Here is a 13047-nt window from a genome sequence, read left to right as displayed (position 1 = left end):
TTTGAAGTTCATCTTAATGCAGCTGTGGCTGTTATTGCAGGCCATCGAGTTGATCTGAGGGTTTTTGAGAAGGATTAGCATGTTTGAGTGTTGAAAGACCAAAACTGATGGGCAACTGTTTTGTGAGTCCAACCCAGATCAGTTTCCAAGACAACTTCTACACTGGAGAACAGTCTTTCACTTTCTTCCCCTGACTTAAACTTATCTCAGAGTAATTGGAAAGCATGAGCTTGTGGGCATAGTTTTAACTACCTTCACTCTGCCATGTAAAGGGTGAAAAGGAAAGCAGACAGCACGGTTCCTGAAACAGCTGAGCGTTGGTCACCATCTTCTCCAGAACACAGCTGGAGGCTGTCAGATAGGTCTAATAATGCAGCAGACTCTGGGGGTGTCCACATGCATCACTCTGAGCTTTGTCTGAGTCAGAGAGGCAGGCTGATGTTGAAAGTATTGGTAACTTCAAAGCAAATCAAGCTGGAGACAACCTTCAGAAGATCTGTGAACTGACAGGAACTGCTCTATAGTCTCTAAGGATGACTAAAGTTCATCTTTGGGAATGAAACTGGCACTTGCCAGAGCTTTGTTACGCATATTTAGAGTTAAATAAACTTTTGATTTGCAGGTGCATAAATAAATAATGAAAAATATATGGAGACCTCTTTACACTGTGTCTTTACCAGATGTGTGGTCTATTCAGAATTAAATCACTCCCATTACAATCCCCATAGGTTTATTTATAAATATCATGCTTTGAATTTTAATCTTTCTGCATTAAAAAGTATGTTTCTGGCTTTTATTTTATTTAGTGCTGTCAATCGATAAAAAAAGTGTAGCTAATAATCACATATTTTTCTGAATTAATCACAGTTAATTGCATATTAATATGTTATATTTATATTGCACATTGAATCTCCAAATTAATGTAGAAACAACATCAAGTTGGTCTATTTAAAATATGTATTTAATAGCATTTTTAATGAGCTTTTTACTAAGTAGCCTATTAGTAATGAATATTAATACTGTTACTGATGTCTCTATTTCCCCTTCAATTTAGCCATTAATTACAGCCATTCAGTGCTGCAGTATAATTTAAAGCCATTGTTTTTAACACTGAATAGGCTTTGAAATGTAATTTAACCTCATATAAACCATAAACTGTATATGCATAAACTTTAAATTGATTTAAAGGTTGTTGTTTTTGTCAATTGCTTTGGCATAGTTGTAGAAAACTTTTTGCTCAAACATCAGAACCCTTTTGTATGTGTACACAATGTAGTAATGCACCGGAAACATTTAATTCATGCTTCAAAACCTTTAAAATATTATATTATATTATATTATATTATATTATATTATATTATATTATATTATATTATATTATATTATATTATATTATATTATATTATATTATATTATATTATATTATATTATATTACTCAAGAGTTATAATAATTATTAACAAAAAAAAAAATTTGTGAAAAAAAGCAGGTCACAGTGGTCAAGTTGTTTGTAACATGGTAACTGGTTTATGCACAAACTGTACACTAATTTTATGTTGGGGAGACAGATTTTGGAGAGTAATGATTTGTTTGCTATCTGTTCAGTACTTTTGAGAGCTCCTCATATAACAAACCAAGATGGCTGTCAATGCTGTTTGGGATCTGTTGAAGCACTTACCCATGTATAAAGTGCAACCTCAATCCACTGGCTGGAGCTCTTTCCCTTTTCTTCATAGCCATGGCACGATGCTTCTCCTTACACTGTTCTTTCAGCTGAGGTAGATCTTCTTTGTAAACCTGGACCAAAAAACCTCATAAAACTCCCCAAACACACAACTGAGGTCCTGCTCTCAGGTTTTGATAAACATGTTTTAAACAACCTGTCGTCGGTAAGTAAGTTGGGTCTCCTGTTCAATTTCAGAGTCCATCTCAGGCACGTCTGACTGATCCGAGTCGGATTCCTCGCTGTGTGAGTCTACTAATGTCTCTGTAAGACAGAAAAGGCAAAACAATTGAACTGCTGTGCTGATTATGCATTCCACTCAAGTAAAACAAATAAATGAATTAACAAATTAGCAACTATTCCATTTATCATGATCTCCCGAGAAACCCTGAGTAACTTAGTCATTTCTAAGTGCTGCCCCTCCTCTTTATTGATTTATCTCTAAGAAAACTGCTGATGTCTAAGAAACAGAACTGCCAACATGAGCAGTGAGAAATCCATTAGGAAAATGAACAGTGACATGGTAGACTGAGCAGCAACATGCGAAGAAAAAGTAGAATCAATTTGCATTAGTAAAACGGTGCTTTGCTTATATAATCCAGCACGTATTTTAGCAGCACAGCCATTGCCTTGACATTTATTTGTTCCTTCAATAGATTTTTAGATTAGCTTTTCAGATTTACATTTTTCAAAAGATCAGTTTGTTCTGACAGTTCATATAAATGAACAAGTTTCATGATTTCTTCAGTGAGCATTTGACCAAGTTTTTTACAGAAATATTTAACCGTCACTTTAATTTTATATTTGAACATTAGATCAATGTATGTTTTATTAGGGTTTTTCATCTTTATATCTCATAATTACTTTGATTGTCTTTAAAATATGGTAAAAGTGTACTGCAAAATGTGTTGCCAAGCATTACTTTAATGTAATTTCTAATAAAAGGTTTATGTCATGCCTTTAAATATATTTGTAATTACACATTTAAAGTCACAATTCGGTACACTTGAAATATATGATTTATAAATGTAATATTGAATAATAATACAGTGTTCTTTTTAAAAACTCGACTAAAGATTATTAAACCAAAGATTTATGGACTTAAAGGTAATGTACTTTAAGGTAAAACATTTAATTGGACTGTTACATTACAATGCACACTTTTTAAAAGTGTCCTTAAAGTTGCATTTTGTTTCAATAATACATTATCTTATTTATTTTTATACTTATATACTATACTTGACAAATAGATAGATAGATAGATAGATAGATAGATAGATAGATAGATAGATAGATAGATAGATAGATAGATAGATAGATAGATAGATAGATAGATAGATAGATAGATAGATTCACACCTTGAGGGGCTATATGAAGAGTTTCTTTTGACTTCCTTTCAGGGACAAACTTCCACTGGAACACTGAATGATCGGCTCCACCAATAGTAATCACCCACTGATAATCATGTGACCATCTAACATTGGTTATGTGTGCTGAGTGGCCTAAATATTTTTTAAACTTAGCACCTAGAGATGTAAAAAAGGCAAACTGGGTAAGCATAAATACTGATAGAATGTCATTATCAAAAATGAGACCAAGAGTAAAAGAGGACCCACCTTTTCTTACACATGGGTACCGAAATAATTTAACTAATCCATAATCGTCTGCTGTAACTAAAACTTGACTATTGAAGTTGGCATCTACAGAGTTGATGTCATTGATATCAGAGTATTTAGGCCAGATCCCGTTCACCTCCGGCCCGAGGACACAAGTCCATGAGGACCACTGAACAAGCTTCAGTTCTTCCCTGTTGGTCACTTCTTTACCACCTAAACACAAACAATACCAAAATCAGTTGAAATTATATTATCCAATCCAAGGCGTAAATACTAGCAACAATACATAATTCTAAGAGAGCACAGAGCTCTTACTGGGCATCCTGTAGAAGAGCCGCCGACCGTTTCCGTCATTGGTCTGTAGATACTTGCTGTCAGTGGACCAATCCATGTGTGTGATGAAGCTGCTGGAGCCCACGCATTCGCCCACCTTCTTGTATCGCTGCACAACGCCGTAGATGTCCACCGAGTTATCATTAGAGCCCACGGCTAGGTGCGCTCCATCAGGGGAGTACTTCAGTTCATGGATAGCCTCTTTACGGTCCTTAATGTGGACCACCTCCGTCATGTCCCTGTAAAAGGAGTACAGGTCTAACACATGGACCAGGGATACTCAAACTGCATAGCTCACTTTTAGAAAGTGCAGAGTGAGCAGGGGCCTTTGAGTAAAATTATCCGGTAATAGTAATAGAAGCTTGATTTTGGTGAATACTTGATTGTTTTTTAAAATGTGCAGTAACCAACAATCAGTAACCAACAGTCTTAGACCAGCCTCATATTTTAATCACCTTAATCTTCATAACAATAATTGCCTTTTAGTTTAGTTACAGTTGAAGTCAAAAGTTTACATCCCCCTTTCAGAATCTGCTAAATGGTAATTATTTTACCAAAATAAGAGGGATCATACAAAATGCACATTATTTTTTTTTTTAAGTACTGACCTGAAAAAGATATTTCCCAAAAAAGACATTTACATACAGTCCACGAGAGAAAATATTAGATGAATTTATGAAAATGAGATTGTTTGAGAGTTTACACACACTTGATTCTTAATGCTGTGTTGTCACCTGGATGATACACAGCTATGATATTTTGTTTAGTGATAGTTGTTCATGAGTCCCTTGTTTGTCTTGAACAGTTAAATTGCCCGCTGTTTTTCAGAAAAATCCTTTAGGTCCCACAAATTCTTTGGTTTTGCAATATTTTTGTTTATTTGAACCCTTTCTAACGATGACGGTATTATTTTGAGATCCATCTTTTCACACTGAGGACAACTGAGGGACATGAGGGTGTGTAGGGGTCTTCTCTTCTATATATATATATATATATATATATATATATATATATATATATATATATATAAATATATATATATATATGTATATATATATATATATATATATATATATATATATATATATATATGACATAATTTCCTGTTTTTTCCTCCATGTTGTTTGCTGCGCATGGCAAGCAGTTTTCAAATATTAAGCAGTGACGCAGTTTTGGTAAGCTTTTGGTAGGCTAAATTTGACAAGTATCCCTGCTCTGCTGTGTTTTGCCTGAGTGCATCACCTGACTCTCAGCACTGTGAAGGATCCGTCTTTCATGCCCAGAGCGAGGTGGATTCCGTCCGTACTAACAGCAGCACAGCGTATAGGCTCCTCCATGTTGCAGCGTGCTATTAGTGCATGATCTACAAGACTCCAGATCCTCCAATACAAAATGAAAAAGAGGAAGTAATAACCCATAAAGATACACAAATTAGTGCATTGAATATAAAAGATCATGCTCTTAATAGCCTTCATCTAATCTGAGGTTAATACACTATTGCTCAGAGGTTTCATTACAGCTCATGACACATGAAGTGTGTAATGTCAATTACTGTTAATTTTTCATGCCACTAGAATGTACAAAAGGAACTTCATAAGTAATCCCTTGTGAAAAACAAATGTGCCTTAGTGAAAAATCATTTTAAAAATCTATTAATAATACATTTATTTTATTTTATACTACAAATACATTTATATATTTATGTACTTAATAAAAATAACATGCAATTGTACTTTTAGTATACCCCTTTAACAGTTTAAGTATAAACAGTTATACTTAAAATCTGCTAAACTGGAACAACTTAATGGACTTTAATTGAGTGGAAGTAATGATGAAGTCCAACTAAATATATACCGAAGTATGTTTGTGCTGAAGTGGAACTATTGCAAGTAAACTTCAGGTACACGTTGAAAATCTTGCATTTAAAGACCAATATTCTTCAAAGATGATACAATTCTCATCGACAGTGATAATAAAACACATTTTAGGCTTAATGTTAAGAAGTGTGCATTGTGCGCGAGTATTACCCGCACTAAAGTTTAATTATAATTTTATATTACTATGTCTCAAGCTATTTGTCAGTAAATATGTAAATAGATTTGAAATACAGAATTCTGGCATGAAACTCCAGATGGCGCAGTCCAATAGGTCTAATTCAATCTGACCTAATGACATCATCACATAGCACAGCTGATTGGTTTTCTCCTGTATTGGTAGCCAACAAGCTCTCTGCTCAACATTCAAATATATGTTAGCAGTTTGCATTGTATACAGGAGCAAAATATTAAGCATATTAGCAGCAGCATTTAGCATCCGTGTTTATACAGCTGGAGAAAAATGCAGTTTAGAGCATATGTAATCGCTCTGATGACACACCGATAGTAACGGACATGAAACAGGTTAAATGAAATATGCATATTGTGTATGCATTTCAACAGGGTTTGCCATATACATCAGCATTATATGTTCAGGTTAGTTATTTCTAAGGTCGATCTTTTTCATTGAGATGAGTGTCTGGTTGATTTCAGCTGCACGCAGCATCAGAAGCACACGCTTATCGTTGTCATATCAATGAGAAGAGAAATAGGAGTTATCGCTGAAGATCACTATCTATGATTGATAGTCCAGAGTGAAATGATTTATGGGTAGTGTAGTTTGGAGTAATGTGCTCTTGCTGTGCTGTGTAGTTTAAAAAACGGAGAAAAAACATTTATATTCTGAGAGAGTAAAATGGCATGTATCACCTAACTTATGCAAGGACATGAATTAATGATCTGTTACGCTGCTGCTGGGACTGAAGATGTAGAGGAAGTGACAGCAGTTCTCAAATGACTAAATTATGATCTTTGTTCAGGTGGGTGCAGGGCTGGGAAGGTTACTTTTAAAATGTATTTCACTACAGATTACAAAATACAAGCTTTAACCCTCTGGAGTCTAAGGGTATTTTTGAGGCCTGGAAAAGTTTTGTCATGCCCTGACATTTGTGCTTTTTTAGTTACTTATAAACATCTAAATGGCTAAAATCTAATATCACTGTAATCAGCACAAACTGGCCTATAATAATATGTGAGCAGCATGTATGTACATGGTTGTGTTTTTGAGAAAAAAAAATATGCGTGGTTAGTGATAAACTAAAAATGTTAAAACACTTGAATAAGGCCATAAAACACATACAGAACATTGGTTCCTGGGACTTTTGAGAACTGGAGCTTGTAGCCTAGAATTTTTCGTTCTAAATTATGTGAAAATCATCTTGTTTACTCACTTACAGAAAACAATATTGTGGCAAGGGGGGCATGGTTTAGCGAAGTCGGTAGCGGGAGAGAGAAGCAGGAGATGAACGGTGAGTGAATGGGTTGGATGGAAATAATCAACACCTGTGTCTTGTTTCAGTAATTGGCGTGGAGAGAGTATATAACGCCAGGAGAAACAGGTGAGAGAGAGAAGGACTGCTGACGAGTGAACCTGACCCGAAACAAGTAACCCGGAAGTGATTACGATAGCGTGTTTATGTTGGTGTGAATGACACCGTGTGCCTTAAAATATTGAAAAAAATATATATTTTCAAAGATCAAATCTTTTACAAATATATTGATTTAAATCTAAGACACTTTTTGTTTGTCATTTGCGAGTAGGAGTCAACTATCATGAATATCATTTCCTTAGAAAGCCACGTTTCTAGCATTTGTAAAACTGCATTTTTCCATATCAAAAATGTATCTAAATTACGGCCTATGCTCTCAATGTCAAATGCAGAAATGTTAATCCATGCATTTATGACCTCAAGGTTAGATTATTGTAATGCTTTATTGGGTGGTTGTTCTGCATGCTTAGTAAACACACTACAGCTAGTCCAAAGTGCATCCGCTAGAGCTTCTTACTAAAACCAGGAAGTATGACCATATTAGCCCGGTCCTGTCAACACTGCACTGGCTCCCTATTAAACATCGTATAGATTTTAAAATATTGCTTTTTACTTATAAAGCCCTGAATGGTTTATCACCTCAGTATTTGAATGAGCTCCTGTTACATTACAATCCTCCACGTCCGCTACGTTCTCAAAACTCAAAAAGCAATTTGATAATACCTAGAATATCAAAATCAACTGTAGGCGGCAGATCCTTTTCCTATTTGGCGCCTTAACTCTGGAATAACCTACCTAACATTGTTCAGGAGGCAGACACACTCTTGCAGTTTAAATCTAGATTAAAGACCCATCTCTTTAACCTGGCTTACACATAACATACTAATATGCTTTTAATATCCAAATCCGTTAAAGGATTTTTAGGCTGCATTAATGAGGTAAACCAGACCCGGGAACACTTCCCATAACACCCTATGTACTTACTACATCATTAGCAGAATGGCATCTACGCTAATATTAGTCTGTTTCTCTCTTATTCCGAGGTCACCGTTGCCACCAGATCCAGTCTGTTTCCAGATCAGAGGGTCACTGCAGTCACCCGGATCCAGTACGTATCCAGACCAGATGGTGGATCGGCACCTAGAAAGGACCTCTACATCCCTGAAAGACAGCGGAGATCAGGACAACTATAGTCCCAGATAAAGATCCCCTGTAAAGACCTTGTCTCAGATGACCACCAGGACAAGAACACAGGAAACAGATGATTCTTCTGCACAATCTGACTTTGCTGCAGCCTGGAATTAAACTGCTGGTTTCATTTGGTCAGAGGAGAACTGGCCTCCCAACTGAGTTGGGGTCACTTCATCTACATCGATATCGTTGACTTGATATTATAATCTGAATAGCGGGTTCAGCGCGGGGGTGTGGTCATATTAGAAGATAATGAAGGGAGACATGAAAGACGGACATCGCGTTGTTTTCATATGGATTACTTTATCACAGAATATTTGTTTTCGTTATCACTTGTTTAGTTTAAAAGTAGACATGTCGAGCTTTCTATAGATATATCTCTCATGTCTCTTCGTTGAGTATTCACTGAGTTACAGTTAATTTTAATGACGCGTGTCTATAGGAAGATCAGCTCAGAAAAAGGCTGCAGACAGCACACCTTATTTGTTATCTTTATTTTATAAGTGCATAAAGTTTTGTTGTTATTATGTCTGTATACAAAAAAGTAGACCCTTTACAGATTCTATTGATGTATTGCTCTTATCTGTACGATCAAAACTGAAAGTGTAATTTACGTTTTTTTCGGGGTTATCAGGAGAAAATGCCTCATTACATGTATAAGCGTTAATCGACTCCAAAGGGTTAAAAAGAAATCAGTAACGTATTTCGTTAGACTACTCATGTTTAGTAATTTAATCTAAACACTTTAGAATAATTGAAAATGCTTAAAGGGATAGTTCACCCAAATAGCAAAATTATGTAATTAATAACTTACCCTCATGTTGTTCCAAACCAGTAAGACCTCCATTAATCTTTGGAACACAGTTTAAGATATTTTAGATTTAGTCTGAGAGCTCTCCGTCCCTCCATTGAAACTGTGTGTACGGTATACTGTCCATGTCCAGAAAGGTAAGAAAAACATCATCAAAGTAGTCCATGTGACATCAGAGGGTCAGTTAGAATTTTTTGAAGCATCGAAAATACATTTTGGTCCAAAAATAGCAAAAACTACTACTTTATTCAGCATTGTCTTCTCTTCCGTGTCTGTTGTGAGAGAGAGTTCAAAACAAAGCAGTTTGTGATATCCGGTTCGCGAACGAATCATTCGATGTAACTGGATCTATTTGAACCAGTTCACCAAATCGAACTGAATCGTTTTAAACAGTTCGCGTCTCCAATTCGCATTAATCCACAAATGACTTAAGCTGTTAATTTTTTTAATGTGGCTGACACTCCCTCTGAGTTCAAACCAATATCCCGGAGTAATTCATGTACTCAAACAGCACACTGACTGAACTGCTGTGAAGAGAGAACTGAAGATGAACTCCGAGCCGAGCCAGATAACGAACATCAAAAAGATCCGGTTACATCGAATGATTCGTTCGCGAACCGGATATCACAAACTGCTCTGTTTTGAACTCTCTCTCACAACAGACACGGAAGAGAAGACAATGCTGAATAAAGTCGTAGTTTTTGCTATTTTTGGACCAAAACGTATTTTCGATGCTTCAAAAAATTCTAACTGAACCTCTAATGTCACATGGACTACTTTGATGATGTTTTTCTTACCTTTCTGGACATGGACAGTATACCGTTCACACAGCTTCAATGGAGGGACTGAGAGCTCTCGGACTAAATCTAAAATATCTTAAACTGTGTTCCAAAGATAAATGGAGGTCTTATGGGTTTGGAACAACATGAGGGTAAGTTATTAATGACATAATTTTGCTATTTGGGTGAACTAACCCTTTAAGCTATGAAACACACAAAGGAACATATTAACTGGATGTCTTGTTTTTATGCTTTCCAACTATAAATAAAAGTGCTAACATTTGTGTTGTCTTGGCATTTTATTTTTAACAACAGTTGTTACCAAACCACATCATTTCTATAAACAATGAAAAAATGTTATGTCATTTAAATCTTCCAATCAATAAAAAATTTATTTGAATACAACAAATAGAATTCCGTGCTGTTTCGTACTGCATTCCAAGCTTCAAAACGAATCCAGACACACCAAACCAGTGGCGCAGCCAGAATTTTATTTTTGGGTGGGCTTGGGCAAAAGTGAGCAGGCACTAGGCTAACTAAGGGATGGAGTCCAGTTGCATAGCGCAAAACGTCTAAGGTTACGTATGTAACCCTGGTTCCTTGAAGGAACGAGACGCTTTATCGAGAACGATTGGGGAACGCCCCCAGCGTGACGTCTCTGAATCATGTGTGTTATCAGTCTAATGGAAGGGTGAGACGTCATAGGCGGGTGACGTCAGAGACCAGGGAGCATAAAAACAGGAGAGGCGCAGCCGGCACCAGCCTCAAAGGATGAAGCAAGCGCCGGTCAGAGATGCCGGAAGTGTGGCACTGCGGCGCAGCATCTCGTTCCTTCGAGGAACCAGGGTTACATACGTAACCTTAGACGTTCCTCTTCAGGAACTCGAGCTGCGTCGAGAACGATTGGGGAACGAGAATGCCCACGCCGCCAGACTTTACAAATCTCTGCCAGTGTGGGAAACTGCACAGCTAGGACAAGAGAACAGATGGGCCTGGAGCGGCTGGTAAATCTAGACCGTAAAATCTTACAAAGGTCAAAGGCGTGGACCACCCCGCAGCCTCGCAGATGTCACTTCTAGAGACACCTGCTAGGAAGGCCTTGGAGGCCGCCACACTTCTAGTGGAGTGAGCCTTGACCCCCAGGGGAGAGGGGAGGTCAGAGGACTCATATGCAAGAGAAATAGCATCTACTATCCACCGGCTGAGGGTCTGTTTAGTAGCAGGAAGACCTCTCTTAGGGGGACCATAACAGACAAACAACTGGTCCGCCCTTCTCCACAGGGCAGCTCTGTGGACGTATGTGTCCAATGCTCGCACTGGACACATACAATTAAGCTTCTTCTGGTCTGGCTCCCTAAAGGGAGAAGGACTGAAGGCCTGGAGTACGACAGGCCGTGGTGTAGAGGAGGGAACCTTAGGGACATACCCCGCACGAGGGTAAAGGAAAGCTTTGGCCAGACCGGGCCCAAAGTCTACATAAGAAGGGGCCACAGAGAGGGCCTGCAGGTCCCCAACTCTCTTGAGAGAAGAAATCGCCAACAGGAAGACAGTCTTAATAGAGAGAAGGCGATCAGAGATCTCCTCAATAGGCTCGAAGGGCGGCCTACAGAGAGCTTCTAACACCACAGCCAGGTCCCACGTGGGGACACGAGAACGTACTGGGGGCCTCAGCGCACCGCGGAGGAAACGTGTAATGAGGGGGTGTCTGCCCACTGACTGGCCACCGAGAGGGGCGTGGTAGGCCGCAATGGCCGCCACGTAGACCTTCAGGGTGGAGTGGGTCAACCCTGCGAAGAAATGGCCCTGCAGGAACTCCAGCACTGTACCAATCGGGCAGTTAACTGGGTCGAGCTGGCGGTCTCCGCACCAAGAAGTGAAAAGTTTCCACCTCAAGGCATACAGTTTCCTCGTAGAGGGAGCTCTGGATTGGAGGATGGTCTCAACAACCTCGGTTGAGAGACCGGAAGCCACGAGTTGTGCCCCCTCAGGGGCCACACCCATAACTTCCACAGCTCCGGGCGTGGGTGGACTATGGTGCCCTCCGCCTGTGAGAGGAGATCCCTTCTGACGGGAATCTCCCAGGGAGAGCCTTCTAGGAGGAAAATCAGGTCCGAGAACCATACTCGACACGGCCAGAACGGGGCTACTAACAGCAGCCGGACTCCGTCCCGGCGCACTCTCTCCAGAACTCCTGGGAGCAGAGCAATCGGGGGAAAGGCGTACAGACGAAGCCTCGGCCATGTCTGTACCATGGCGTCCAGCCCCAGTGGAGCTGGATGAGTCAGAGAGAACCAGAGGGAACAGTGCGATGTCACTCGAGTCGCAAACAGGTCCACCTGAGCCTGGCCAAAAACTCTCCAAATCTGCTTCACCACCTCGGTGTGAAGCCGCCATTCCCCGGGCATAGGCCCCTGCCTCGACAGGATGTCTGCTCCCATATTCATATGCCCAGGAATGTGAACCGCTCTGAGCGAGAGGAATTTGTCCTGGGCCCACACAAGGATCTGGTACGCTAGTTTGCATAGACGGCGTGAGTGCAGACCTCCATGGTGGTTGATGTAAGAGACCACCGCTGTGTTGTCGGTGCGCACCAACACATGGTGACCTCTTAGGTCTGGGAGAAAATAACGAAGTGCACGCAGCACGACCAGCATCTCCAGGCAGTTGATGTGCCATGTCAGATGGCGACCACTCCACAGACCGCGGGCAGGGTGGCCACTCATGACCGCACCCCAGCCAGTGAGGGACGCGTCCGTCGCTAGCATCACGCGGCGACAAGGAGCTCCCAGCACCGGGCCCTGAGACAAGAACCAAGGCTTCCTCCACATATCCAAGGCACGTAGGCAGCGCCGCGTGACCTTGATCATGCGAAGTGGGTTTCCCCTCGGGGAGAACCCCTTGGTCTTGAGTCACCACTGTAGGGGTCTCATGTACAGCAGGCCAATAGGTATCACGTTGGACGAAGCTGCCATCAGACCCAGCAGTTTTTGAAACTGCTTGACAGTGAGTGACTGGCCTTCTCTCACTTTCGCGACTGCGGCGAGGATCGACTCAATCCGAGCAGGTGACATGCGTGCCTGCATCGTGGTCGAATCCCACACCACGCCCAGATAAGTGGTTCTCTGTACCGGAGAAAGCACACTTTTCTTGGCGTTCAGTCTTAACCCCAGCTCTCTCATGTGGGCGAGAACGACATCTCGATGCCGAACCGCCATCTGCTCTGATTGAGCT

The 13047-nt window shown here is 40.0% G+C and overlaps 1 protein-coding gene across 2 annotated transcripts in view; it reads right to left on the bottom strand.

The window, feature by feature from the left end:
- Positions 1-13047, bottom strand: part of eml5 (EMAP like 5) — a 108820-nt gene that overhangs the window by 50828 nt on the left and 44945 nt on the right. For both annotated transcript variants that reach the window (XR_009425066.1, XM_059520788.1), the window contains exons 8-13: positions 4914-5051; positions 3654-3910; positions 3339-3551; positions 3081-3248; positions 1880-1986; positions 1678-1796 (exon numbers count right to left, since the gene is read on the bottom strand). Coding sequence is in view for 1 of the 2 variants with exons in the window: in XM_059520788.1 (XP_059376771.1) it covers positions 1678-1796; positions 1880-1986; positions 3081-3248; positions 3339-3551; positions 3654-3910; positions 4914-5051 (1002 nt within the window). In the remaining variant the exon portion in view is untranslated. The remainder of the gene's footprint in view (positions 1-1677; positions 1797-1879; positions 1987-3080; positions 3249-3338; positions 3552-3653; positions 3911-4913; positions 5052-13047) is intronic.

This window comes from Carassius carassius, chromosome 32, assembly GCF_963082965.1.
Source record: "Carassius carassius chromosome 32, fCarCar2.1, whole genome shotgun sequence".
Taxonomy (NCBI): Eukaryota; Metazoa; Chordata; class Actinopteri; order Cypriniformes; family Cyprinidae; genus Carassius; species Carassius carassius.
Note: the sequence above shows the minus strand (reverse complement) of the source record. Positions and strands in the feature narration are given on the sequence as shown.